This window comes from Panthera tigris, chromosome A3 (assembly GCF_018350195.1).
Source record: "Panthera tigris isolate Pti1 chromosome A3, P.tigris_Pti1_mat1.1, whole genome shotgun sequence".
Lineage (NCBI taxonomy): Eukaryota > Metazoa > Chordata > Mammalia > Carnivora > Felidae > Panthera > Panthera tigris.
The window spans coordinates 21,013,002-21,040,464 of record NC_056662.1 but is presented as its reverse complement, the minus strand read 5'-3'; the positions used below and the strand labels follow the sequence as shown (position 1 = coordinate 21,040,464).

The 27,463-nt window shown below is 52.9% G+C and overlaps 1 protein-coding gene across 1 annotated transcript; it reads left to right on the top strand.

Moving 5' to 3' along the window:
* The first annotated feature begins 847 nt into the window (after positions 1-847).
* ARHGAP40 (Rho GTPase activating protein 40) lies at positions 848-13,049 on the top strand. Its single transcript, XM_042979667.1, is given in 13 exon segments — positions 848-965; positions 4,285-4,287; positions 4,419-4,630; positions 4,822-4,846; positions 4,967-5,044; positions 5,162-5,237; positions 5,339-5,669; positions 7,797-7,941; positions 9,472-9,560; positions 11,191-11,433; positions 12,024-12,072; positions 12,075-12,255; positions 12,956-13,049. Coding segments are annotated over 13 exon segments (1,620 nt in total). The 5' UTR covers positions 848-871.
* The last annotated feature ends 14,414 nt before the right edge of the window (positions 13,050-27,463 follow it).

Sequence of the window (27,463 nt, the reverse complement as noted above, 5' to 3'; positions counted from 1 at the left end):
GGGGCTCCAGGGCAGCGGACCCCACAAGAGGGAGGCCAGGGAGGCAGAAGGAACAAAATCAGCACCCTATTCTGGGCTGTAGTAACAACAAACAAATCCAGTAGAACAATCCCTTTCGGAAGGCAATTCGGCAAGAAGTGTCATAATTTCACAAACCTTCTGATTCGGCAAACCCACTTCTAGCACTCTGTTTTATTGTTTCCTCTGCTCAAGGGAACACGATAATAAATATGATGCTATCGTTGTGTTACTTGTGATACTGACAGGTGGAAAGAACCCAAGCCTCTGTCAAAGGGGACGGATTAAAAACCATGCTACCTCCCCAGTGAGGATCTTTCAAGTAAAATGTGCTGTGTAAGTGATCCTCTTGTGACTCAAACTACTCTGTGACAACACCTAGGACCCAGTTTTAAAATTTTCTATTTATTGGGGCGCCTGGGTGGCTCAGTCAGTTGAGCGTCCGGCTTTGGCTCAGGTCACGGTCTCATGGTTTGTGAGTTCGAGCCCCGCGTTGTGCTCTGTGCTGACAGCTCAGAGCCTGGAACCTGTTTCAGATTCTGTGTCTCCCTCTCTCTCTGCTCCTCCCCTGCTCATGCTCTGTCTCTTTCTCTCAAAAATAAATAAACATTAAAATTTTTTTTTAATTTTCTATTTATTGCTGAGTGTGGGATCCGCTTTGTTCTAAGCCTGGATCCCCACTGTGTGCCCGCCAGTTCCTTGAGGCCACTGGCTTTGCCTCCATGTCAAGAGCGGGTGCAGCAAGAGTCCTGCGTGTTACCTTCCTTGAATCAATTTCTGTGGCTGGATGAATGCACACCATCTTCTTTTCTTTTCTGGTTGGTTGGTTGTTTGTTTTCGGGAGAGCTTGTCCATGGATGGCTTTTGGATGCAGGTAGAGTGGATCCAACAGAAGGTTGGGCTGCAGGAAGAGGATGGCAGCGGGGGCATAAACCTGCTCCCACAGGGTGAGGAGCCTGCTGGCTGCCAGGGGGGCCCTCCGACAAGGGGAGATGTGGCAGGGGCCAGTCAGGAACCGGAAGAGGAAGGGGCCCTCCCTCACATCTGGACTGGTGCAGTATCTTCTTCACCGATTTCCCTGCCCCACCCTTGATCCCAGCTGTCCTGTCTCCATCTCTTCCACCCAATAGTCAAAATGGTCTTTTTATAATGTAAATTAGATTATGCCCTCCTTAGATTAAGTCAGTTAGCAAATACTGATGAGTGCCTATTACATGCCAGGTACTGTTTTAGGATACAACAGTGAACACAAAGGAAAGTCTGTCCCCTGGTGGAGCTAACATTCGAATGGAATTCTAAGTACTCTGCTCAAAATTTGGATGTCTCCCCATCTCTCTCAGAGTGACCGACAACCACGGGGCCCTGTTATCTCTTACTACATAAGCACCCCAAATTTAGCAGTGTAGAGCAGCAGTCACTGTCATGATGGTGATGATGGTGATGATGGTGATGATGATGATGATGGTGATGATGATGGTGATGGTGATGATGGTGATGGTGATGATGATGATGGTGATGGTGATGATGATGGTGATGGTGATGATGGTGATGATGATGATGATGGTGATGATGGTGATGATGATGATGATGGTGATGGTGATGGTGATGATGGTGATGATGATGGTGATGGTGATGGTGATGATGGTGATGATGATGGTGATGGTGATGGTGATGATGATGGTGATGGTGATGGTGATGGTGATGATGGTGATGATGATGGTGATGGTGATGGTGATGATGGTGATGATGATGGTGATGGTGATGGTGATGGTGATGATGATGATGATGATGGTGATGGTAATGATGGTGATGATGATGATGATGGTGATGATGATGGTGATGGTGATGATGGTGATGATGATGATGATGATGGTGATGGTGATGATGGTGATGATGATGATGGTGATGATGATGGTGATGATGATGATGATGATGGTGATGATGATGGTGATGATGATGGTGATGGTGATGATGGTGATGATGATGATGGTGATGGTGATGGTGATGATGGTGATGATGATGGTGATGGTGATGGTGATGATGATGATGGTGATGGTGATGGTGATGGTGATGATGATGATGATGATGGTGATGGTAATGATGGTGATGATGATGATGATGGTGATGATGATGGTGATGGTGATGATGGTGATGATGATGATGATGATGGTGATGGTGATGATGGTGATGATGATGATGGTGATGATGATGGTGATGATGATGATGATGATGATGGTGATGATGATGGTGATGATGATGATGTCTAACTGCTCTGGAGGTTAACAGGGCTCAGCGAGGCAGTTCTACCTACAACAGAAGCTCCACAAAGCCACGGACATTGTCCGTCATTTTCACCGCTGCATCCTCAGTGCCAAGCACATTCTCATACTCTGTCCTTATTGGTTCAGTGGATGAGGTCATTGAAAGAGCATCCACATGGAAACCTCCTTGGTTTGGCACATATTTCAGCCCCCGGTTTCCAAAACATGTGGCTGTATGGGACACACTGATCCCCCCTTGGGGAGAGGCCTGAGGGTCTGCCGTGGGGTCTCAAGCGCAGAGCACACACAGGGGCTGGAAGAAGTGGGAGATGCCCCCACTGCAGGAAACCAACCTGCCACCATGACCTGGCCAGCAATCTCATTTCAAACAAAACAGAAAGACTGGGGCCAGGGTGGATAAAGGAGAAATCTGTGTGAACAACTAAATAAAAACAGGAGCTATTTTAGACCCGCAAGGCAGCAAGAGCCTCTGGGCGGCCTGGGCCAAGAATGTGAATATAGTCACTGCTTCTCCTTAACTTCCGCTTCTGGCGAGTGGTGGTGGATGCTCCTTCTAATGGGTGGGATATCGACTTTTTTGATGTTTTGTTGTTGTTTTGGCTTTTTTTGAAATAGGCTCCATACCCGCAGGGGAGCCCAATGCGGGGCTTGAACTCAGGACTACGAGATCAAGACCCAAGAGTCGGACACTTAACCGACTGAGCCACCCAGGCGCCCTGGGTATTGACTTTTTTAAAGAATAGATTTAACTGAGGGGCGCCTGGGTGGCTCAGTCGGTGAAGCGTCCGACTTCAGCTCAGGTCATGATCTCACAGTTCGTGAGTTCGAGCCCCGCGTCGGGCTCCGTGCTGACCGCTCGGAGCCTGGCGCCTGCTTCCGATTCTGTGTCTCCCTCCCTCTCTGCCCCTCCCCTGCTCGCACTTTGTCTATCTCTTTCAAAAATAAATAAACGTTAAAAACAATTTTGTTAAAGAACATATTTAAGTGAAAATGTGACCCATGATTAGGGAAAAATATGAAGTAAACGATTGTACAGGAATAACTGGATACAGACAAAGACGATAAAGGTGATAGGTAAACGTGTCAATTTCAGGAAACCCTGGTTTCCTGCACAAATGACCCGGGGCTAGCAGTAGGGCACGCCAGTCCGGGCATCGCAGTGGACTCAGAGCCTCCACCAGCCGGCACCTGTTAGGGGAGGGCCCACACAGCTGTGGCTGCCCTTTGGAAGCCTTTGCCTGGCTCCCAAGTACCAGGGAAATGTTGGAAGGAGACGGGGATGTCTGGCTTATTGGTACAATCCAGGCTGCCATAAAAAGCAATCTTGGGTTTTGTGAGCCACCAGGGCCTGGTTGACTAACTTGGTTAACGCTGGGCACAACCCTGCGCACACCCGTAGGTCTGCTCACACACGTGTGTGCCACTTCTTCCTTGAGGTCTTGGCTGTGGGCCACAATGGGGAAGGAACGCACCAGGCCGACGTTTCCTTATTTCCCGGCTGTGATCTGAAGGCCCTACTGCCTTAGAGTAACCTGGGGAGGCTGTCCCAAGGGCAGATGTTCCAACTCCTGGGTGGAATCTCTGGAGGCGGGACGCAGGAACCTGCGGTCTCAACATGTCCCCACGATTCGGATGGCTGGTTTTGCTGTTGGGACCACAGTGAAGCCTGGTGGGGGGATCTATTCCATCATAAATAAGGTCTTGCCTAGAGAGGGACTTTCCAAGGGGACACCGACGGCTCGCCCACGCTCCACACGGCTGGGCCCACGTGATTCTGTGGGGGTCTCCGCCAGATCTGGGAGGAGTGAATTCATTGCTGCATTCCAGAACCAGAAGATACCAGGGGCCGCCTCAGTCTGCTCTGTTCCCCAGGGGTTGCAGTGGTACAGGCTTAAATCTAGACAGTGGTTCATCCCATTGGTGTCCCCCGTATTCTCAGGTGTCTTGCTAGATTTCCCCCATTGAAAAGCATGGTTGGTGTTAGGGGGTCTCATGGTCAGATATGTGGATGTCCCTTGTGTCCACGTGGGTAAGTGTTTTTATATGAGGCTTCGGTTAGTGCCTGTGGCTGAGCGTGTAGCTGGGTGTGTTCATCTCGGTGTTCACTGTCGGCCGAAGAAGTCGGATCACCGTGGCTGCAGGATATGGGCCTGCCAGGCCTCCTTGGAGGCCAGGGCTTGGACGGTGACCACCAGGGGCTCCTGTCCACCCTGACGCAGACCCAGATGGCTGCTGTGCGCTGGCTGGACGTCTACACCCGCTCAACCCGAAGACGGCACGAAGTACCTGCCGGAGGTGTCAGGGACATCTTTGGAGGCTTCAGTTCAACGGTGAGTGAGTGGCATAAAAGTTACTGCAGGACGTGTCTGCCCGGGGCCTCTGCGAGGCCACCACATCCTAAGTGCGACAGTGATTCTGTTGCAGGGCTGTGTTGGTGTGTGTGTGTGTGTGTGTGTGTGTGTGTGTGTGTGAATGCTTGTCTGTGCACCTGCAGGCCACTATGTTCCCATTTTCCATGCAGGTCTTTAGCGGCTATGGGATCTTGGGCAAGATTTCGGCACCTCAGCTGCTGCACCTGTGAAGGGGTTGGGACTGGCTCCTAAGTCCCGGGGCTGTGTGTCATTGGCTGCCCGCAGGGCTAACTGGGAGCCATCTGTAACTCGCAGAGGAAGTATTTTCAGAGGATGGGGACTCGGTTAGGAAACAGACCCAGCTCAGTTCCGGGGCTTCTAAGTCTCCTCCGGGTAAGTGGCCCGCGTTCTCCAGGCGTGGGCATTCTCCAGCTACGCCACGGGCTGCTCTGTGAAGAGAAGGTTCACACCCCTGAGCATTTCACTCTTCCGGCAGGTGCTCGGGTAAAGGCCTGAATCCGCAGCCTAAGAGCTTGCTTCCTGGAGTCATGACCTCAGCCCCTGATCTTAGTTGCTGCTGGGTTTAGTGAGCCCGTGCCCTTGCACGGGAAATCGCTTCCTAGAGCTCTGGGCTGGGAATCGATGGGGAGGTGGCTGGTCCTGACTGCCTCTCTGTTCTGTTTCCAGCCGCAGAATCTGGGCGGAGGCAGGCAGGGAGGGGAGGAGGGAGGAAGCCTTCCACGTGGACGCTGCCTGCTGGGGACAGGCTGTTTGGCTCCTGCAGAGGCCCCGCCACCCCCACCCCCTCCCCGGAGGCACCTGCTCAAAGTGTTCCCTGCCGATGAGCACACTGCCCAGACGGCTGGTGGCGGGCCCCATCCTCGGGCACCAGCACACCCCGCCTCGCCCTCCTCACCCCTCCGTGCTGCCGGGCACCCAGCGATCCGTTGTTGATTCCTCAGCCACCTACCCAGTAACTGCCCGCGTCGGGGACCGGGGAGCAGGGAGCTACGGGCACGTATGTTCTTCTTCATGTCCATTTACGTTCTTTGTCTTTATGCTTAGAAAGTCCTCCTTCATCCAGCAAAGTGGTCACTGTCCACCTACCTACATGTGTTTTTCTGGTTCTTTTTTGAATGAGTTTCGGTGTCTGGTGTGAAAGAGAGAGACCCAACTTCTGCTTTCCTTTATTTCCAAAAGGCTCAACTGCTTCAGCACATTTCCTTCCAAATGAGAATGTAATCGTTTATATTTAGGTTTTTAAGACCGAAATAAAGTGCATGGTAAGGTGTGCCCATATTTACCGTGTGCAGCTTGATGTGTGCATTGGGTAACTCCCGCCAGATCCAGATCTACCCCTGAAGGCTCCCCCATGCCTCCCCACTCGATCCCCGTCCCCCCCCACCCCGCCCAGGGAAGCCACTATTCTGACCCCTCTCATCATGTGGAGGTTTCCCAGGTCCTGCTGTTACTAAAAGGAAAAGGTTCTCCACGGACCATACCTTGATGTGGTTGGATAGGTAACCCCGGGTAGCCGGCCCTGGGCCTTGTTCCAGAAGCTTCCCATGCACTGGCTCGTTTCCTTACCTCACCCTGGAAGGTGGGTGCTGTCACCACACCCCAACTTCAGTGGCAGGAAAGGGGCCAGGAAGCCCAGAGCGAGATGACAGAGCTGGCGGATCCTGAGGTCCGACTGGACCCCCTAGCCCACAGCCTTCCCCGGGGGCCCGTTACTCCCCACTGCGTAGGAAGTACGCCCCCTCCCGCAGGAACCCCTACTCCACCGTGAAAGCACTTTCATTCACCCAAATAGAAGGTTTCCTTTTCATTTTGAGATACTTTTAGACTCACAACAAGTTGCAAAATTAGTGCAGAGTTCCCGTGGACTCTTTACCCAGTTTCTCCCCGGGGAAAATATCTTGCGTAAGCACAGTGCCTCAGGCAAAAGTTTTAAGTAACGCCTTTCAACTTCTAAAGCCTCAGGGACAATTAATGCTCAACATTATCTTACCTTCTAGACTTGATCATTGGATTGCCCCCATTAAACTGGGAACGATAATGTTCAATGATCTAAAGATACCACTCGTTGACTTTTATGATGGACGAGGCTTTATGCCGAGTACTTCGCCTGCACGATTTCACTTCATTCTCCTGTGCTGGCAGTAATTCCCTGAATCAGTAAAAAATAGTAATCGTTAACAATTGTTGACCACTCACTGTGTGTTAGGTACTGTGTTGTATATGCTGTATCTAATTTAATCTCCCCAAGTTCTGTGAAGCAGATAGTGTCATTAGCCCACTTTACAAGTGAGACCCGTGACACACAGAAAGGTAAAATGGTTTACCCAAACTCACAGGGACCGTCAGACTTTGAGCCGAGAAGGTGTGATTCCACAGCCTAGGCTGCAAGCCCTAAGCTGTAGGACAGCCATAACATTATCACGTACCACCTCAGCATGCTTCCTGTCCCTTCTTAGAGCCCTCGACTGGGCCACTGGGGAATCACCTGGTGGAGTCATCCAGGCGAAACAAAACAAACCCCTCAGTCCCTCTCCCTCCCGTTTTTTCATCTCCGGCAGCAGGAAGGCCCGGGGCTGCCTGCAGAACCCCACGGTGGCCTCTAGATGGCGGAGCCGAGCACAATTTATTTTCCAATCACTATTCCATCATTACTCAGAGTAATCCCAGGAGGAGCGTTGTAGCTGTGGGTGGCACTGCTAAGGGTAAAGACAGATGGGGCGAGGGAGAGCAACAAAGGACCAGAATAGAAGCAATGATAAGAGGTCCGTGCGGTGTTCCCTCCCCTTCAGCCCTTCCTGTTGGAATACAAGTCATAAAAACAGCTTCCATTTATTGGGGCCTCGCTTAGGTTGGACCCTAAGCACTTTATACCCCTCAGGCCATTTTACAAAACCCTATGAGTCGGGCACTATGTCACGATCGGAGATGGGGATTTAGAGGCTCAGAATGTGATCCAGTCAGTCAGCGATAGAGTTTGAACTTGAACCTGGGATGGAATCCTGAGCCCCTGCTCTCTCCTCCTCATAACCTCCCGCGGGGGGTGGGAAAGCCTCAACACAAGTCAAGGCACCTGACCTGAGCCATTGTCTTCACTCCCCTCCCTAGGAGTTTATGATCCCTAAAGGCAGATTTGGGGATAGGAGACTTGTCTCTACAGGACATGCGGGAGATCCCTGCTCTGGCCCCTGACCCCACCGCTGCGCCTGGCGCCCTCCTTGGCTTGGTCCTGAAGAGGAGTAAGACCGGGAAGCAGAAGGCACAGGTCTGTGGTCCTGGTGCTTCAGAAACTCTCATCGAGGGAGCTGTGTGGAGAATCTTCCACGAACACATACTTAACTGCCGTATTTCTTTCTGTTATTTATATACATATACGTGTATTTTTGCACATGAAAACAATCCCTACTCATTGTAGGAAATTTGGAAAGTAGAGCAAAACACAATAAGGAAAAATATAATTCAGATATAAGTGTTATTAACTCTCAGTGCATCATCTTCCTCTGTGTGTGTGTGTGTGTGTGTGTATCTTTTTTTCACTAAATATAGAATTATGGACATTTCCCAGTGCATCATTCAGTTATTGCCACAATAATGCATCATCACAAACAACCCAAACTCACGACTTAAAACAATTAGTTAATTTCGTTTGCATGTTTTTGGGTGAACTGGGGGTTGGCTGGCTGATCTCAGCTGGCCTTGACTCAAGCTATTGGCTGGGTCTGGGTCTGCTTCTAATGTCTCTCATCCTTCTGGGCCCAGCAGGCCATCTGAGGCCTGTCCTCATGGCATCGGTGGCAGAGCGAACCCTGCCACACAAAGTATTTCAAACCTCTGCCTGCATCATGGGGATCATTGGTCCGTTGGTCCAAGCTATCACCTGGTTGACTAGCGAAGGAATGGCGAAGTATCTTCTGTTTCTTTAATGGGAAGAATTCCAAATTCATATGGCAAAGGGTGTGGATATAAGGAGGGGTAACGAACTGGGAACAATATTATTATTTATCACAACTATCGATAACATTCTTTGAAAACATGGTGTTTACTCAGGGTAGTTATTTTCTTCCTTAGGGATATATTCTAATTTATTTAACCATTTCCTTATTACTGGACACTTATTATTTCCTTGTTTCTCTTATTGAAAAACACGATCTCAATTCTTCTACATGAAACTTTGAATGTGTCTTAGATTATCTGGAACTTACCTACTAAGTTCTTGGTGTTAGTTACCCTTCAGTGGTGTATTGGTTCAGAGAGTGTTCATTTCACTGCATCATTGTCAACATGATACACTGTGATTTTTTGTTTGTTTCTTTAAAGACAAGAAGATGGTGGGTAAGACAGACCAGGGGTAGGGGGTTTGCAGAGGGGTAGACAGTTGAAGAGAGAAGGAGGGTAGAGTAGATTTGGAAGGAAGAGCTTGCCCCGGAAGACTGCAAGACAGAATGAAGAAGACCTGGGAATGGGTCTTGGGAACTTGGCCCCTGCCTGCAGGGCTAGACCCTCCACCCCAGACCACTGGTACACACCTTACCCAACGCTCCCTGGGGCAGCAGCACATTTTCCTTTCAACGTCTCTTTACCAGCTCAGATTTTTTTGGTCTGTGATGCAGCTAATGTTTTCATCACTGCCGAGACCAAGGGTTCTGCTCGAGAGATGTGAGGTTTGAACTCAACCATTCTCCAGAGAGCTCGGTCCTCACGCAGGGAAAGAAGTCTGGCTCCAGTCGCCCAGATCTTGCAGGTTGGAGCCCAAACGTCATTCCAGGATGTGAAATGCCCCTTCGGCTCTTGACGTCCCACAGAAACACGCCGAGGCGTGCCCCTCGACTCCCTGCTGGAAGCTGACTGCAAAGCCCTCCCCAGCACCCTGGGCCCGCTGATCCTTCAGGCCGTAAGTTGTCCCCAACTTAGGCTCATTTAGCGCATGAGAGGCTGCATCTGGGGCCACTGTTGGGAGATGTCTAGTCTGGGGGGGCAGTAAGAGCGTGGACCTTAGAATAGGGAATCCTGGTTTCAAATTCTGGCTCTGACATTTGCTAGCTTGGAGACTGGGGGTGAATTTTTGAACCTCTGTCAGTATCTGTGAAGTGACTTTATCATAACAGTATCCCCTTTTTGTTAAGGGCTAAATGAGAAAAAGGGATATAAAGCTCTCAGAGCACCAGTGGGCCCTGGAAGCAGCCAAGAAGGCCATTGTCCTACTCCTAGCTCTCTCTCCTTCCCGGTTTTCGTGGGAGACAAACACACCCCTTTGAATCCCACTTTGCAAGGTGCTGGTTGAAACGTTGGCTTCCTTCTCTCATAGCTGCTGTCCTGTTCTGGAAAAGAGAGGACTGGGGCACCTGCATGGCTCAGTTGGTTAAGCATCCGACTCCTGGTTTAGGCTCAGGTCATGATCTCACGGTTCTGTTCATGGGTTCGAACCCCGTGTCGGACTCTGCCCCGTGTCGGGCTCTGTGCTGACAATGTGGAGCCTGCTTGGGGTCCTCTTTCTTCCTCTCCCCGCCACCCCCCCCCAATAAATAAATAAACTTTAAGAAGAAAACAGAGAGAGGGCTGGACACGAAGGCATTCTCAGGGTGCCTGGATCCCAGGCCAGGGTCAAGGTCATGGTCTGGCTTCCCCCACGTCATCCAGGCTACATCTCTCCCCTTGAGCCAGGAGAGAATCCAGTTCCCAGCTTGTTAGCGTTCTGTGTTTGGGTGAGGGGATTCTAGGAGGGTGAAAGCAAGGAGACAGCGCAGAATGGCAGGCCGGGGAGGCTGCCCCTCCGGGCCCTGGAGGCAGCCTGCCGACGGGTATTGAGCGAAACCCTGTGCCATGTGATTTACCCAATTAGACCGTTTAATCCGCGAAGACTGTTATGGCCACGTTCTATACTGCACTAAACGTTAAAGTGGCCGCGTTTTTTGCTTCAGCCGGTTGTAATGTAAAATGCTATGAATGAGGCGTGTGTTAAAAGAGAAACTTTCAGAAGGGATCTATGCCTCAAGTTGTCGTACATTTGAAGGCTTAGCTTTATTTTTCTGTAAAGTGCGGCATATTCCCACATTTGTGCATAATCCTATTGATCAGACGTTTAAAACTATTTCCGATACTTCATTAAAATAATTATTACAGGAAAATAAAAGAATGACTCAGCCCTCAGAGGTGGGTGCTATTACTTTGCAGATGAGGAAACTGAGGCCCAGAGGAGGGGTAGAGCAACTGTTACTGGAGCCTTGGGCCAACTGCTCATTGGTGCCCCTCCTTCCTCCTGGGGAGGGGGCAAAGGCTGGAGAGAGATTTCCACACTGGCTTTAAAAAAAATTTTTTTTTAAAGTTTATTTATTTATTTTGACAGAGACAGAGACAGGGTGAGTAGGGGAGGGGCAGAGAGAGAGGGAGAGAGAGAAAATCCCAAGCAGCCTCCGCACTGCCGGAGCAGAGCCCCTTGCGGGGCTCGAACTCACGAAACCACGAGGTCATGACCCAAGCTGAAACCGAGAGAGTCTTATGCTTTACTGACTGAGCCTCCCCAGGCGCCCCTGTACGCTGGCCTTTTCAGCGGGGACGAGTGTCCCCACAACGACGCGTCCAAGTTGCTCAAGAGGTTCCTTCAGGAGCTGCCAGCGCCTCCGGTCCCTGCCGAGCACCTCCCCGCCTCCGCCGCGCTGCCCCGTGAGGATGCCCCAGCCTTTTGCCTTTGGGGAGAAGAGCATTTGATGTCAGTGGCCTTGGTTGGACAGGGGGCATGGTGGGAAGACAACGTGGTCCCTGTGATCTGACGCCGATGGGGGAGGAGCTGTGTGTGTGAGGGTACACGTGCGTGTGTGTGCATGTGTCTTGTGTGTGCCGTGTGTGTGCGTGTGTGTGTAGTGTTTGCAGGTGTGCATGTGTGCATTTGCAGGAGTGTGCATGTGCGTGTGTCCACGTGCAGGTTACCTGTGTGTATGCTGCATGCACATGTGCATGAGTGTGTGCACATGTGCCTACACGTGCAGGTGTGCGTGTGTGTATGGCGTGTATCGGGTGCGCGTATGTGTATTCATGACTATATAGTGTGTGTGCATGTGTGTGTGTGACGAAACACACACCTCCAGCCTCTGTCTGGGAAACCGCTGTCCACTAAGCCTGAAGGTGGGCTCTAACTCTGGGTCCCCTGCTCCCTGGCTCCCTCTAGGGGCTAAATGCCCCTACACACACACACACACACACACACACACACACACACGCACAGTACCAAATCAGGGCTGCAGCCCCAAGTTCAACAAATAAGTATTGCCCTGTGTGCGGTGCTGGGACGGGGAAGAGGCCACGGTGACCCTCGCGGGCTCTGCCTGTCTCCTGCTAAGCCGTGATTCTTTCCGGCCAGGTCTCCTCTTTCTCGGTCTCTCAGGTGCGAGAACTGAATAACAGCAGTGGCCGCGCCCCCAGCTCTGCGACGGGGGCCTCGAGACCTGGCTGCGAAGATTACACGAAGAGAGGGACCAGGTGAGTGTCCCCACGCCACGGGGACAAGCGCCGCTCACAACCTGGCTGCCGGGACCGGCGCTGCTGTTTCGGCCACCAGGGGGCGCCCCGGCCCCGTCGGAGCGAAAGAGGAGGTGATGTCTCCGGAAACCCGGGAGGAGAGACCTGGCTGAACAAGGACACTGGCGCGCTGCGGGGACTTCCAGAAGCGCTCTCCCCTGCCCCACGTTCAGGCAGCCTTTTGTGTGCCTGATCGAGGGTTAGGGAAGTGGGGGTTGCTTGGTGAACTGTGGGGTGATTGGGGTGAGGAGAGGAGTGGTAGAAAAGAAAGGCCTTCCGAGAATATCCAGTGCTCCTGGGAGGAGTCCTGAGCAAGGTTCCGTATTCAAGTCCTGAACAGAGAAATGGACCAGTGTCCCGTTGTGCATGAGGTGCGTTTATATAAACCTACACGCTTGTGTCTGTCGATGCATTACATGTACTCCTGTTGCGTGTACGAGAACAAAGGCATGTGCACACGTATGTTTCCGTGCCTGTTTGTGTATGCACGCTTTGGGGACATCACGTATGTGAACATGACATGCTCTGTGCGCACACCGCTGGCGTGCATGTGTATGTGTGCATCTTGTATTTCTAGCGTGGGTGTTCGTGCAAGGGCACGGGTATGTGTGTTTATGCTCACAAATTTGAATTCCAGGCATGCATGTGTGTGCCTCTGTGGATGGATCTTTTTTCTCTGCAGACTCCCAAAGTGGCAAAGGTCCAGGTGACCCGGCCTATCACAGATCCCCTGGGGCTCTGACCGCCCCCCCCCCCCCCCCCCCCGCACCAAAGTAGCCCATATCCTCGGGCAGTCACAGAGCGCCTCAGTCCTGGTTCACAGGGTCAAGAAGGCAGTAAGAACACGGACAGCCTCCTTCCTCGATAAGGGTCACTTCCTTGAGACAGGAGACTTTCCCCTGCAGGGGGCAGATGCAAAGAGAGGTCAGCCCCTCAGAACTGAAGGTCACAGAGGCCAGTCGCCCATGCCATTGGCTTTTCCCTTTCTGGGGTGGTCGGAACTGGGTTCTGCAACCTTTTTAGAGAGCTTCTTGGCTCCCAATAATAATGATAATAGCCACCATTCATTCATTCATTCATTCATTCATTTAACAGATATTTAATGAATGTCTACTATAGGTCAGGTGCCATGTGGAATGCTAGAATCGCAATGAAAAGGACAGAGGCCCTGGACTTACAAGCTCACAGCCCTGTGGAAGAGAGAGACAGGAGCCAAAAGCCACAAAGTAAATATCAAGTTACAAACGGTATTAGGTCTTACAAGACATACAAGGAGCAATGTGAATGCAAAACAAAGAGCCTGGTATCGTTAGTATCGTTTGAGGACGGAGGTAGGGCTTCCAGGCACAGAAAACTGCATGTGCAAAGGTCCTGAGGAAGCTGAATGTGGGGCTGATACGCAACTGTTGTTCCAGGATGCAAGAAACAGCTTGAGCTCTCAGGAGTGTCAGTGATGGAGTTGGCATGAAGGACTCTTGGATTGCCAGTCCTTAGCAAGTGTCTAGTCCACTTCCTCCTTGTGTGGATGGGAAAACTATGGATCAGAGAGGGAAAGGGACTTGCCCAGGGCCACACAGCAAACTGGGGACAGACTCTGGAATTGAACTCAGGATGTCCATCATTATAATATGATCATTATATAATAATTATATGATAATTTTAGTATCATATGTAATTACACAATATCCATCATCCACCTTGGCTCAGAATTTGCCGCTCACGGCAGACTCCTATCCCTGTCTGTCACCCACTGTCCCAACTTCCCCACAGGCTCCATCCCGATGCTCTCGTGACAGGGGGACCCATGGCTGGCTGCCCGAGTGCTTGTCCAACTGTCTCTTCCCTGCCTTTGGGCCCTGGGCTCCTGCATGGGCTCTACCTCTTGGAAGGCTCTTTTTCTTTTTTACTGTTTATTTATTTATTTTGAGAGAGAGCGTGCACACGCGCATGTGTGTGTGCATGCACAAGTGGGGGAGGAGCAGAGAGAGAGCGAGAGAGAATCCCCAGCAGGCTCCGTGCCATCAGCGTGGAGTTGGACGCGGGGCCCCATCTCACAACGGCGAGATCACGACCTGAGCCAATATCAAGAGTCCGATGCCCACCGACTGAGTCACCCACGCACCCCTCTCTCAGGAGGGTCCTTAGGTCTCATCTCCCACCTGGCACCCAAAATCCGCGAGGACTGCCCCTTCCAGGCTTGGGGGCCATAAGCAGTTGATCTCGTTGTCTCTGGAAGGAAAGGTCAACGGTTTTTGGTCTGTCTTGTGGCAGGAGGTCCGTGAAGCCAGCCGACATCCTCCTCTCTGAAGGTGGAGGGAATATCTGTAAGTCCTGGGTGGGGAGTGGGTCCAAGCCCAGGTCCCCTTGAGCTCTTGAGCTTGAAGGATCACTGGGCCCTTCTGGCTGGCCCTTCTCACTTCCATTTTGGGGTGAGCCTTCCCCTCAGGCCTCTGTCTCCTGGGAACAGAGAACAGGCAGAACCCTGCTGGGAGGTCAAGGGTAAGCCTGTGCCATGCCTCGGATTCTGTCCAGGAGTGTGGAGCTCTGCCTGGAGCTGGCCTCCGGCGTGGGAGGGCAGAATTTTTTGTTTAGTGGGACAGTTGTCAGTATCACCAGTGAAATTGATGCCTCTGGGGCACCCGAGCTGAAGTGGCTCCTCCTGGACCGGTGGCCATGGATTCCTTAAGGAATTCTGCTCTGGGGTCCCCCGGGGTTTGTGGGAGCCAAGGACGGGCAGCTGTTCTCAGCTTCATGCTCTGGAGCAGTGAGTCTCAAACCGCACCGCTGCGTCAGAATCACCTGGAGGGCTATGAGGACACGGTGGCTGGGCCCCCGAGCACCTGCATTTCTGACAAGTCCCCAGGTGACGCTGATGCTGCTGGGGCAGGGACCGCACTTTGAGAGCCACTGGCTAAGGAGCAGAGGCTACGACAAGGCTTCAGCTGTCGTGATGCATCGAGGGAAGTCTCCTCAGACAAAGACAAGGGAGGGTGGGAAGAATGGGGAGGAAGAGAGATGTCCCGCCTTGGCTGCATGGGGGCTCTCAAGTGCAAATTGCATCGTGGTGCTACCTTATAGAGACCTGGAAGTTGGGTCTTTGCTCCCTCTGTATCCGGATGCCCCCTGCAAGGCGTCTGACATCTGCAGAGGTCTATTCCCCAGAGAGAGGGGTAGCTGTGAGCCACAGCAGCCAAGGCTCACATAGGTAGGGGTGGGGGGGGGTGTACTGGCCTGATGAGGCTCCGGGCAGACCAGCAGCAGACCCACAGGTGAACATCGCCTGGACCCACACGACCTACCTCTTAGATCTGTATGGTGCATTAATGGGTCATTAAACCGAGCCCCACCTAAGCCCTGGGACTCTAAGGAGCAGCCCCAGATGCCACCCCCCTGCCCCTACAGCCTGTGTGCCCGGTTTGGGAGCACAGCTGCTTGAGGGGAAAGGTCTAGACCTTCCTCCAAGACAGCCTCCTCTGAAATGCCTCTCAGATCCCCCAGAAGACCTGGGGCTGGGGCTGTCTCCTCCCCGCACGACCAGCACACAGAGCCCCCTCGCCCATGCGCTCCCCAGCCCTCAGGACGGTGGCTCCCCCCCATGCTTGCCGTATGTATGGCACCAGCTTCCGGGGACTTGGATCTCCATGGAGTGCTGTCCATGATTTCCAACCTGAGGAGAAGAAAAAATGAAGCCCCTCTCTCAAGAGGCAGTTATTTTTTTTTTTTTTTTCTGGGAAAAATTACTTTGGAAGTGGCTGGGGACAAAGCCAGAAGAGCTCTGTGGCCTTGGGCAAGCCCCTTGCCTTCTCTGAGCCCCCTTGGAAGAGGAGGAGTTGGGCCTCAGGGAGGCTGTGGCCCTGAACAGCCCACAGAGAACTGGAGAGACAGAGGCCTCCCTCCGCAGCGCCCACGATCGAGCTGTTGCTGGGTACAATCTTGTCATTTTGTGATATCACATTTAAACGCCGCGTGAAGATTAAAGGCACAAGTGAAATGTCGCTTTTACTTCAGTCACGGGTTTTTGTTTTCTCCCCAGTCCGGCTCTTGGTGGGGGCTGTCCGTTCAGTGAGTTAACCTGCAAGCTTGGTCATGAGAAGGCCTTGCCATGTTTGTTTCTCAACGGGCTCTGGCGATACCTTGAACCTGCCGCAGCTGCCCAGAGGGCCAGGGAGAGGACCCAGGACTCAGGAGAGGGAGGGATGAGTGATCACAGCACCTGCTGAAGGTGGTGGGGGTGCTGTAGGGACAGATCCTCTCCCTCTCATCTCCTAGGGTCCCAGGCTTCTCCCTTCCTCCTGCCCCTTTCTGGGTCTGTCTCCTCAGAGCAGGGGAAGCCTCATTCATTCATTCATTCATTCATCTATTCAGCAATGAATTTCTTAGCCACTTAACATATGCTGAGAGCTTTACAAGTTTAACCTCCACAATAATCCAGTGTCTCCCTTTGGATTCCTCCAGAAGCCTACTTGAGACTAGTCGCATTGGCCGCCCCATTCTCTCATTAATAGGGCTGGGATGACAGAGAGCTGTGGGGATGGAGGGACAGCCCTTTAACCTGGGCAGGAGGAGGGGCAGGTGCCTCAGTGGATGCTGGGAGCCCAGACCCAGCTGTGCTAACTTTGCACCCAGGGTGGGCCATCAGCCACCAGTAGAGGATCCCAATTTAATCACATGTCAGTGTCCCCATTCATCTTCGGCTCTATCTGAGGACTCATCTTTTTCCACCCTGTGGTATCATGGTGATTGATGATCCTGCACCAGCCCTGCCGCTGGGTTAGCACAGCTCACAGTGGGTACCCAGCTTCTCCGGGTGCTTTGCAGTTGGGGATGGCTTGGGCTGGGATCGTATTTCTTTTAAGGAGCCCTGTTACGGACTGAATTATGTCCTCCCCCCCCAACTCTCTGCTTTTTATATGTCGGAACCCTAACCCCCACCTTGACTGTTTTTGGAAATACGGCTTTGAAGGAGGTAATTAAGGTGAATTGAGGTCAGAGGGTGGGCCCCGATATCATAAGACTGGTGTCTTTATATGAAGAAGAGACGCCAGAACCCTCTTCAGGCACACAAAGGAAAGGTCATGTGAAGGCACAATAAAAAGGCAGCTAGCCACAAGCCAGGAAGATAGTTCTCCCCAGAGACCAGATTTTCTGGCACCTTGACCTTGGACTTCTAGCCTGCGGAGCTGTGAGAAAATAAATGTCTGTTGTTGAAGCCCCTTAGCCTGTGGTGTTTTTGTTATGCAGCCTGAGCAGAATGAGACAAGCTTCCAGCTTCTTCGAGGAAGGATGGGGTTTGGAAAGATGCCTTCAGGCGGGAGTGTTTTCCTGGGCAAAGACAGAAATGACCCCTGAGCAGAGCAAGCATCTCACTTGGCGTTCCCGTGAGTGCCTCTCTGGGAGAGGCAGTGTTTAGTGGTGGCCAGACGGGGCCGGAGGGCAGCCCTGAGCTCCAGTCTCCCCATGTGGGGCTGCGGATAACTTGCCCAACCTCTCTGTGCTCCTAGAGGTTCAACTTGCTGCTTCTACGTCACCACAGAGGATGGAAGGATGACATGACCGAATCTGCAGCCACTCGGCAATGACATTCTGTGCCCAGCACTGGACTAGGCCGGGGCCACAGTAATAAACAAGACAAGGAAGGTCTCAACTCTCGTGGAACTCATAGACTAGAGAGACACGCTAATTCAGAAACAAAATTACTTCGCCTCGTGATAAAACTTTGTCGGAGAAAGAGGGTGAAGAGAATGTGGGTGAGTCTCTGTCTTGGGTGGCCAGCAAAGGGCCTGAGACTGGGAGCCCCCAGGAGCCGACCTTGAACCGAAAATTGGAGGATAAGCAGTTTATTTGGGAGGCGGTCCCAGGAAGACCCCGTCAGGAGTAGAGACGGGAAGGCTGGAGTCAGGGTGGGGTGTGCTAATGAGCAGGGTTCAATGGAGGGCAGGTGGGGCTTGACGCTGCAAGGATTTCTGGGTAAGGGTGCTTCGGCCACGTGTTGAGGCCGCTTCCAGAGGGGTTAATTCCCTGGCACATCTGGTCCATTTCACAAATACAAGGGTGACCATCTTCCTGTGTCACAGAAGGACTCTGGGCAGGGGGATCGCAGATACTTGTGACAGGAAGTCACCAGTGAGGTCAGAATCGGTGTGAGTGCCGAGGGGATGTGGGCCAGGGCAGATGTGAGTGTAGCACCTGCTACGGAAGGCCTGAGAGGTGGCACTCGAACTGACATCAAAAGGAGGAGAAGGGGCCAGCCCCCGGAAGAGCCAGGAGGAGGGGTCTGCAGGTACAGGTCAGCCAAGGTCATTGTTGCTGGAGCAGCACGTGCAGGGGAAGAGAGAGGGTGTGAGGCGGGCCGGCTAAGGGACGGGTCCGCCCCCCCCCCCCCCCCCCCCCCCCCCCCCCGCCTGGGAAGCTTTCCCATCCTGCCCTCCCCACCACCTACCTCAGGACCCCTCCCACCCTTGTCCCACCTACAGCGGCGTCAGTGATTGGCTGGCCGGGAGACGGTGGGCGGGGCCTTGGGGGGCTCCAGAACTCAGGAGGCCCCATCCCTTCCTTGGCCCCGCAGGGACGTGGGAGGGGTGGAGAGACCCTGCTCCCCAGACGGAGGCCGGAGGGAAGACAAATAGAAATTCTGCAGCCACCACTGCCCTCCTTCCCCAGTGCCAGGAAAGATCGTGACGAGCCTCCCTGGCCCTTCAGTGATGCTCTCAGGTCACAGGAGCAGACCCCCTTTTGGCTCTAAGTAGTCCCCACATCCAGCGACCCGGGTAGCCCCAGTCTAGGAGCCAGATCAGGGGGAACTGAAGAGCAGTGAGGTGGCCCAGTAGGGCTGACTGGGGTATGGGTCCCCCTAAGGCGGTGGCCCAACTGCGAGTTCTACCAGAACATCCCTCAGGCGTCCCCTGGCTCGGGCAGTGTCGCAGTGCGGGTCCCCAGAAGCAGGCCGGACACAGGGATTTGAGTGACCACAGTGTATATGGGAGGGGAAGGGCATAGCAGGACAGCGGGGACGTGGGACGGGGAAGGACAGAAGCCACTGAACAGTGTGTCCTCACATCAGCCACCACTGGAAGCCCGCCGAGGGAGGAGTTCAGGGACAAGGAGCTCAGGGTGACTCACTCCTGAGGGGCGAGGAAGAGGCGTGTTTAAAGGCCCACCCTCATCAGTCATTGGCTGAGGGCTGTTTTGAGGACGTCAGTTCCCCTGCGCTTCCTGCCTGTGTACCTCAGGGGGAGCCCCGTGTCCCTGGAACATGCTGGAACGTCCTGGAGCACACTGAAGCCATAAAGCCTGAGGAATATGGACGGGGTGCAAACAGCGTTACCCCACTGATTCATAATCCGATTAATCAGAGTTCCAGTCCTCAGTAATTCCTGAGGCTAACCTAGGGTACCATGTCCCTCCTTTGACCTTTGCTCCCCCAACCCTTCTCCCAGCCCCCAGCTCCCCAACTCAAGGTGTCCAGGAGGGGCCTTCCTGGGACGGGAGGATTCCACACCCACCAGTGCTTCTCCTCCCTGGTGGCCCAACTGCAGCCCAGCCCTGACTCCCAAGCCCTTCCCCACTCACTCCACACCTGTCTCCTTGCTCCCCCCGCTTCTCCTCTTTGGCCCCAACGTGTTCTGAACTTACTCTGTCCTCCCTGACCTCAGAGCCCCAGCTTGTGCTGTTCCCTCGTCTGAGAATGCACCCCCACCGGATTTCGGCCGGCTGACAATTCCAACATGCAATCCACAAAATTTCAACACCCGCCTTCCTTTCAGGGTTTACGGTCTAGGGAAGGAAGAAAGACTTTAAAATAACTCAGCACACAGAATGTGATATGACCTCACGGGCCGTGAGCGAAGCGAGGCGCGCACGGCAGGCAAGTGGACCACGTCTGGACCTTCCCAGGGGCCTAGCGGAGGGGGGTGGGGGGGAGCGATTTTTAAGCTGAACTTGAAAGATGACCAGATGAGAATGGAAGGGCATTCGGGGGGCAGGAGGAACAGTGTGTGTTAGGCCCGGGAGCAAAGAAGGAACTGGAGGGGAGGAGACACTGAAAGGTGGTGTGGCCCACGCTGAAAGAGGACAAACGCGCAGTGGGCAGACTGCGCGGGGACTGCAAATGGGTCCTAAGAGGTTTGGGAAGATGAGAAGGGTTTAAATCTACGGACCACGCAGCCTGGGAATTCTGAGACTGCCCCCAGCTTTGCCCTTAACAGCCCTAAATACGGCTCCCAATGCGCCTGCAGGAGACCGCCCTGCTGGTCGGGCTGGGGTCTAGGGTGCTGCACTGCTCCAGACCCGCCCCCGGGGTCTCACACGCTCTCTGAGGCCTTGCGGTAGAAGCCCCTCCTAACCTTGAAACCCGAGGAGCTCCGCCTGCCGGCGCTTTGGTCTCTGAGATCTGAGGGGCCCCGAGATGAAGGTGAAATTCCTCGGGCGGCCGCTGGGGGCAGGAAGCACAGGCTCGGGCTGGGTCAGGGTGCCAGGCGCTGCAGGGACCCGGCGGTGGGCAGAGGATTCTCCCAGCCTTGTCCCCCGGTCCTTTACTCCTCCCTGCCTCTCACGGAAGGAGACCACAGGATACGTGCAGTTGGGGCTTTAAGGGATCTATAAGAGACTTCATCCTCAGACCTGGGTGGGGAGGAGGCGGGGATCCCCTGTCTTGATTTTCAGGTCTGGACGGGGAACAAGTGAATGTCGTGCTGTGCTGTGCAAGTCCTGGAACCAAGGTTGGGGGTGGGGGGGTGGTGGCGGTGGAAAGAAATGATTCCTGGCAAATCCATCCCGCTGTCTTCTGCCCCTCTGGGGGCCTGGGGGGCGGCGATGAGGGGGAAGGAGATGCCTTCTATTGAGAGCCCTCATCCCACCCCAGACACTTTGCATTCTGGGGGAGGGGAATGGGAGCCACTTGTCATTTTCCCTGCACACTGGCTGGCAGGAGGCCCAGGGAGGGGGGCTCCCAATAGGGAATCTGCAGCTGCCGGTCTTTAAGGTAAAATTACCGTAATTACTCCAATTACCAAATCCATCAAGCGCTCCGGACTGCGGAGGCCCGGAGAACAATTGGATCTAAGGAGTGGCAGTCACGGGGAGGGGGCGCAAAGGTGGGGGGTGGGGGTGGCAGTGATGTTAGACCAGGCTCTTGATTGGGGTGGGGGTGGGGAAATGCAGAGAAATCATGATTAGCCAAGACCCCACTTTGCCCCCTCAGTGAGATTTTCCTTCTTGTACTGGGTAGGTATTCTCCAGTGTATTTCTCCTATACTTAAAATAAGTAAATAACTCTCTCACCTTGTCCTTTCACAGAATCCCGCACACGGTAGCCAACTGATTTGGACCCTCTTTACCCCCTACAAGAGTGAAAAGTAAAACGAAACAAAACACGAGAACTATGGCGGCATCTCCTACTAGGCTCTTGCTCTGGGCCAGGCTCTGCGCAGAGCTTCTCAAGCTTCCTGCCTTCCAAGGCCAGGGAGCAGGCTTCATCCCATTTTGCAGACCGGGGTGCCGTGCGTTTCCTCTTGGCCTGGATGCTCCAGAGACCAGAGCCAGGCTTGGTCTCCTCGGTACCCCTCCCCCCCACGGTACCCCTCCCCCCCCAGCCCACCTGGTAACCTGCACTTGACACACAAATTCTGTGTAAGAAATAAACCCAAGACTGGCAGATTTTGTGGGTTGCTGGAAAAATCACCTAACCAGACGTGTCCCCTTAAATCACCCCCTTTCCTCCTTCTGGGCCTTCTCCATCCGACTGCAGTGTGGACATTGGTACCTGGAGCTTCCGAGGGGACTCAGCCTGCATGGAAGGTGGCCACGACCATGTGCCCGAGACAGAAGGGTGGCCCCGATCCCTGGTGAGAATGATTTTAGTGCTGGTGGAGTTATGCCTGTTTTACCGGTATTAAAAATGTATGCATAACACGAAGTTCACCATTTTAACCATGTTTAGGCACAGAGTTCCGTGGCATTGAGTTCACTCACCTGGTTGTACATGCATCACCATCATCCATCTCCAGAATTCTTTCATCTTCCCTGACAGAGCCTGTCTCCCCATTAAACACCAGCTCCCCACTCCCCTCCCTCCCCAGCCCCTACCGGCAGGCAAGGTTCTTTCTGTCTCTGAGAATTCGACTACTCGAGGGACCTCACGTAGGTGGAATCATACAACATTGGTCATTTTGTGGCTGCCTTTATTTCACTCGGCATCATGTCGTCAAGGTTCATCCATGTTGAAACCTGTCTCAGACTGTCCTCCCTTTTTAAAGCTGAATCATATTCCACTGTATGGGCATGCATACAATTTTGTTTACCCGTTTGTTCATCGATGGACATTTGGTTGTCACCACCGTTCGGCTATCGTGACTAACACTGCACTAAGTTTTGGTGCACAAATATTTGTTCAAGTTCCGGCTTTCACTTTTTTTTTTTTTTCTTTTAAGTTTTTGGTAACATTTTTATTTCTTTTTGAGAGACAGAGGCAGAGTGTGAGCAGGGGAGGGGCAGAGACAGAGGGAGACACAGAATCCGAAATAGGCTCCAGGCTCTGAGCTGTCAGCACAGAGCCGGAAGCAGGGCTCAAACCCATGAACTGTGAGATCATGACCTGAGCCGAAGTCAGACTCAAATGACTGAGCCACCCAGGAGCCCCCGGCTTTCACTTCTTTTTGGGTATAAACCCAGGAGTGGAATTGCTAAATCATGTGGTTAATCTGTGTTTAATTTTTTTTTATTTGAGATGGGGAGGGCAGAGGGAGGGAGGGAGAGAGAGAGAGAGAGAAAGAGAGAGAGAGAGAGAATCCCAGGTAGGCTCCATATCCATTGTGGAGCCCAACAAAGGGCTCGATTCCATGACCTGGGATCACAACTCAAGCTGAAAAGCAAGAGTCAGATGCTCAAGGGACTGAGCCACGCAGGCGTCCCATGTTTAGTTTTTTAAGAAACAGCCATACTGATATATATATATATATATATATATATATATATATGACCACAATAAAAAAAAATGACATTAGCCAATTACATGGTTATTTCCCCACTTTCTGAATTTAATGGACATTCCAAGAAGGGGTGCCCATGGCTTCTGGCACTCTCTGGTACCCTGATGGGCTAATATACGCCTCTTTGAAAAGCATGGCTACCTTGAATCATATATTCATTCATTCCACGAATATTAGCCGGGTCCCCTTAGTGTGCCCAGAGCTCTGCTGGATGCCGAGGGTAAGATGAGCAAAACTGGATACAGTCCTGGCCTCTAGAAGCTCACGGACCGGAGGAGAGGCAGGTATCGGTCGTGGGATCTCTGTCCTGTGGCACTAAAGGCCCAGGAGTCATTTTTCAGAGTCTAGACCTGAAGGCACTGTCTCAGGCCCCCAGCAGGGATACTCTTGGTTGGCTGGCCAGACTCCCGAGTCCCTGCTCTTCCCTGGGCCTCAGGCTTCTCATCTGTGAGAGGAGTAATCACTCCTCGCCCATATGGCAAGATAGGGCTCTATTCCTCTCACGGTCTCTTTTCTTCCTCCTCAGAGAGATCAGCAAAGGAGAATTATCATGCCCATTTTGCCGACGTGCAGACTGAGGCTTGGCAGGGCAGGGCCGGTGTCACGCTTGCTCCGCTGAGGCCTCACCAGGGCCTTTCACTGGACAGCCTCCATCCACGGATCTGCTCTCTTGCCCGATGTCCTCCTCAGCCTGCGAGGCACTGACTGCTCCTGCACGTGGGGTCTGATGGCACAGGCAAGGGGCTCAAAGGACTGTCCCAGGGCACCTCTCTTTCACTCACTGCCTTTTACCTGGCACGGCCGGCCCCTGGCCTCCAGCTGCGGCAGGCCTGACTCTGGGTCACAGCGCCCTGTGCTGGCTTTCCTGCGAGCACCTGTTTTGTGCCGCGTTCCGCCCCACCCGGGGCGCACGGTCTCCACAGTCCTGCGGACTTGGCTTTTCTTCCTAACTGATCGATGATCGGTGGGGCCTCAGGCGAGTTGCTGGGTGCTTCTAGGTTTCAGTTTCTTCATCCAGAAGACCGCCACCACTGATGGGAGATGTACAGGGCCCACTTGATGAGATGCTATTGTATTCGTCAGCTCGGCAGCCATAACAAAACACCCCAGGCTGGAGCTTGTAACAACAGACAAGTATCTCTCACAGCTCTGGAGGCTGGAAGTGCAAGATCAAGAAATCACGGGGCTCCCTTTCTCCTGGGGCCTCTCTCCTTGCCTTGCAGACAGCTCGCTCCTCTTTGTGTCCTCACCAGGCCTTTCCTCTGCGGGTGCACATCTCTGGGGTCTCCTCCTCTTCTGATAAGGACATCAGTCCAGTAGGATTAGGGTCCCCCTTATGACCTCATTTAACTTTAATTGCCTCCTTAAAGGCCCTACCCCACATACAGTCACACTGAGGGTGAGGGCTTCAAACTATGAAGGGTTTTTTGTTGTTGTTGTTGGGGGGGGGGGTGCTACAATTCAGTCACAGCAACTACTCAGCAATTAAAAGGAAGACATCAATGATGGACAAGAGAAGCCAGATGTAAGATGTATTCACTATATGATTCCAATTATCTGTAGAAAAGTCAGAGTGAATCGATAGTGACAGAAAGCGTGTCTGTGGTACCTGGACTGGGGGAGGATGGGTGGGAGAATCAGTAGGGGGACTGACTGCAAAGGGGCACAAGGGAACTTTCTGGGGTGATGAAAACGCCTTACCACGCTGGTTTGCATGGATGTATACTTTTACCAAAACTTGTTGGACTATGAAAACAGTTGCATTTTGTTGGGTGTAAATCATACCTCAACGACCCCTAACTCAAAGGGTTAAAAAGGAGGTTCTAGGGAGGTTGCTGTTAGGAGTAAAGGAGTCAATGCCTGTAAAGTGCATAGAGTAGACCCTGGCACAGAGTAAGTGTGCAAGTAAATGGTAACCATGGTAAGATGAAAACAAGACTTTGGCTCAGTAAATGGGGCAAGAGGCAGAAATAAACACAGAGGGTACACTCAGAGAAGGGGACAGGGGATGAGGAGAGGAGGAGCGGACAGGCTGGGGCTGTGAACTTGGCTTCTTGGCTCAGGGGAGGGGCCCCCATCGTGTCAGTGGCTTCTGGGCCCAGGAAGCAGCCACCTGCAGTCTGACCAGGCTCAGTTCTGATCCTGGTTTTCTTCATCCGTTCATTCAGTGAAGGTGCATGCTGGATGACCACCGGGGACAACAAAGACATCAATAGCTGCTTCTGATTACTGAGCACCTTTTGTATGCAGGACACCGCTCAGATTGACATGTAAGGTTGAACCAAATGAAAGAGGTGATATTGAAGCAATCGACACTCACCTAAACAGCAGTTGCCTATGGTTCAAGCAAATATGTGATCACTCTCATCCTAATGACAAGTCTGTAGGGATCTTCTTCTTTCTATGGCGGAGAAGAGCGATGTTCGGGAAGGTGAAGTGATGAGCCCAAGGTCACGCAGCTATAAGAGGCTGGACCAGAATGCGGGTCTGACTCTGAAACCCCCAAGTCACTTGTTTCTTGCCTTAAAGAGGCAGTCTAGTGGGGAGACAGGAACATTAAATGTGTCTCCCTGGGTTTCCCCTGAGCATCCCCTCAGTCCCCAGACAGGCTGCCCTCGGTCTTCAGACTCTGGATAAGGGAGTCTCCGCCTTTCTGGGATGCTAAGGTCCTGCCACCCCTGCACGCAGCCCCCCTGCCCACCAGGACATCCTACCCTTCCCTGGCTTGCTTCTCCCTGGGCCTTGAGGGGCTTGTGGTAGGGCTCTGGTCAGGGCTGTCTTTGTGCCTGCCTCATTCTGCCCATCTTGTCCTCACTCTGTACCAGCCCCTCACCAGCCTCGCCTCCTGAAAGCCTCCCTCCAGTTCAGGTTCGTCTTTAATTCGCAGCTCATTAGCAGATCAAAGAAGATGGAGATGCCTGGGTCCAAGATACCCCCAGGCAGCCCTCTCCTCACACTCACAAGGCACCCCCGTTGGCTCCAGGCAAGGGACTCCCCCTCCGTTGCTCTGTGAAGCCTGAGCCGGGACCTGGCTCTAGACTCCTCCTTCTGTAACTGGGCCAGAGATTCAGCTGGTGGCGGGGGAGGGGAGGGGTGGCTGCTGAGGCCAAGGCACTGGGAAGCAGCATCGGCCCCCTCCTCCGGAGCAGGAGCAGGACAAGGACAGTTAATTCCTCTGGTGTTATCAGCTGGGCACAGGCACTGGTTGCATAGCAACCCAGATTGCTCTCTGTCTCCAGTGCTCCAAAAAAAAAAAAAAAAAAAAAATCAGCATTTCCTCCAACTCCACATCAATGAGACAGAAATGGACCCCGGGGCAGCCCAGACTCCCCACCTCCGAGAGTGTGGCTCTTTGCAGGAAGCCTCTACCCAACCCCCTTGGTGGGGGTCCCCGCTCTTAAAGTCCACACCCACCTCGCACCCACCTCTTGCCTCCTGGATGACAGACTGAGGTAGGAATTCACCCATCACCTACAACTGCCGTGTGGGGCTGGGACTGGGGCTCTGTCTGGGTTTGTGGGAGGGAATGGTGGGCAGGTCTGGGGTCTGGGTGACAGACAGGGCATGAACTGGGCGAGCCCCAGCCAGACCTGGCAATGGAATTGATGGAGAAATACATAATGAGGGGCCCCTGGGTGGCCCAATTGAGCATCTGACCTTGGCTCAGGTTATGATCTCACGGGGTCATAAATTTGAACCCCACATCGGGCTCTGAGCTGACAGCTTCAGATCCCCCGTCCCCCTCAAAATAAATAAACAAACTTAAAAAACCTTATTGAGCACCTACTGGGTGCCATGACCCTAAACTTTGAAGATTTGTCAAGCTAAAGGTGGCTGCAAGTTCTCCGTGGTAAGCCTGTTTTCCAGAAGGATCAGGGCTGGCCCTGTGGCTTTTTTGAGCAGTAGAAAGTGACAGCAGTGACTCTGCAACCCTGGGACTGGGTCTTAATAGATCAGCAGCTTCTGCCTCTGCCACTTGAAATGCCCCTTCGTGGAGCCCAAGCGGCCATGTGGAAAGGCCCCCCTGAAGTCTGTGTCATTTGCCAGCCACGTGAGAAAGCCACACGATGCCACGTAAGCCGAAGAATCATCCAGCTGAACCCCGACCAAATCCTTGACCCACAGAATCACAAGCATAAAACGACTCTTGCTTTAAGCTAATAAACGTTGGAGTCGCTTGTGACGCAATAATGACTAAGACCCCAGGAGAGTTTACTTTTCTTTTCTTTTAAAAAAAATTTTTTTTAATCTTTATTTATTTTTGAGAGAGAGAGAGACACAGAGAGAGAGAGAGCAG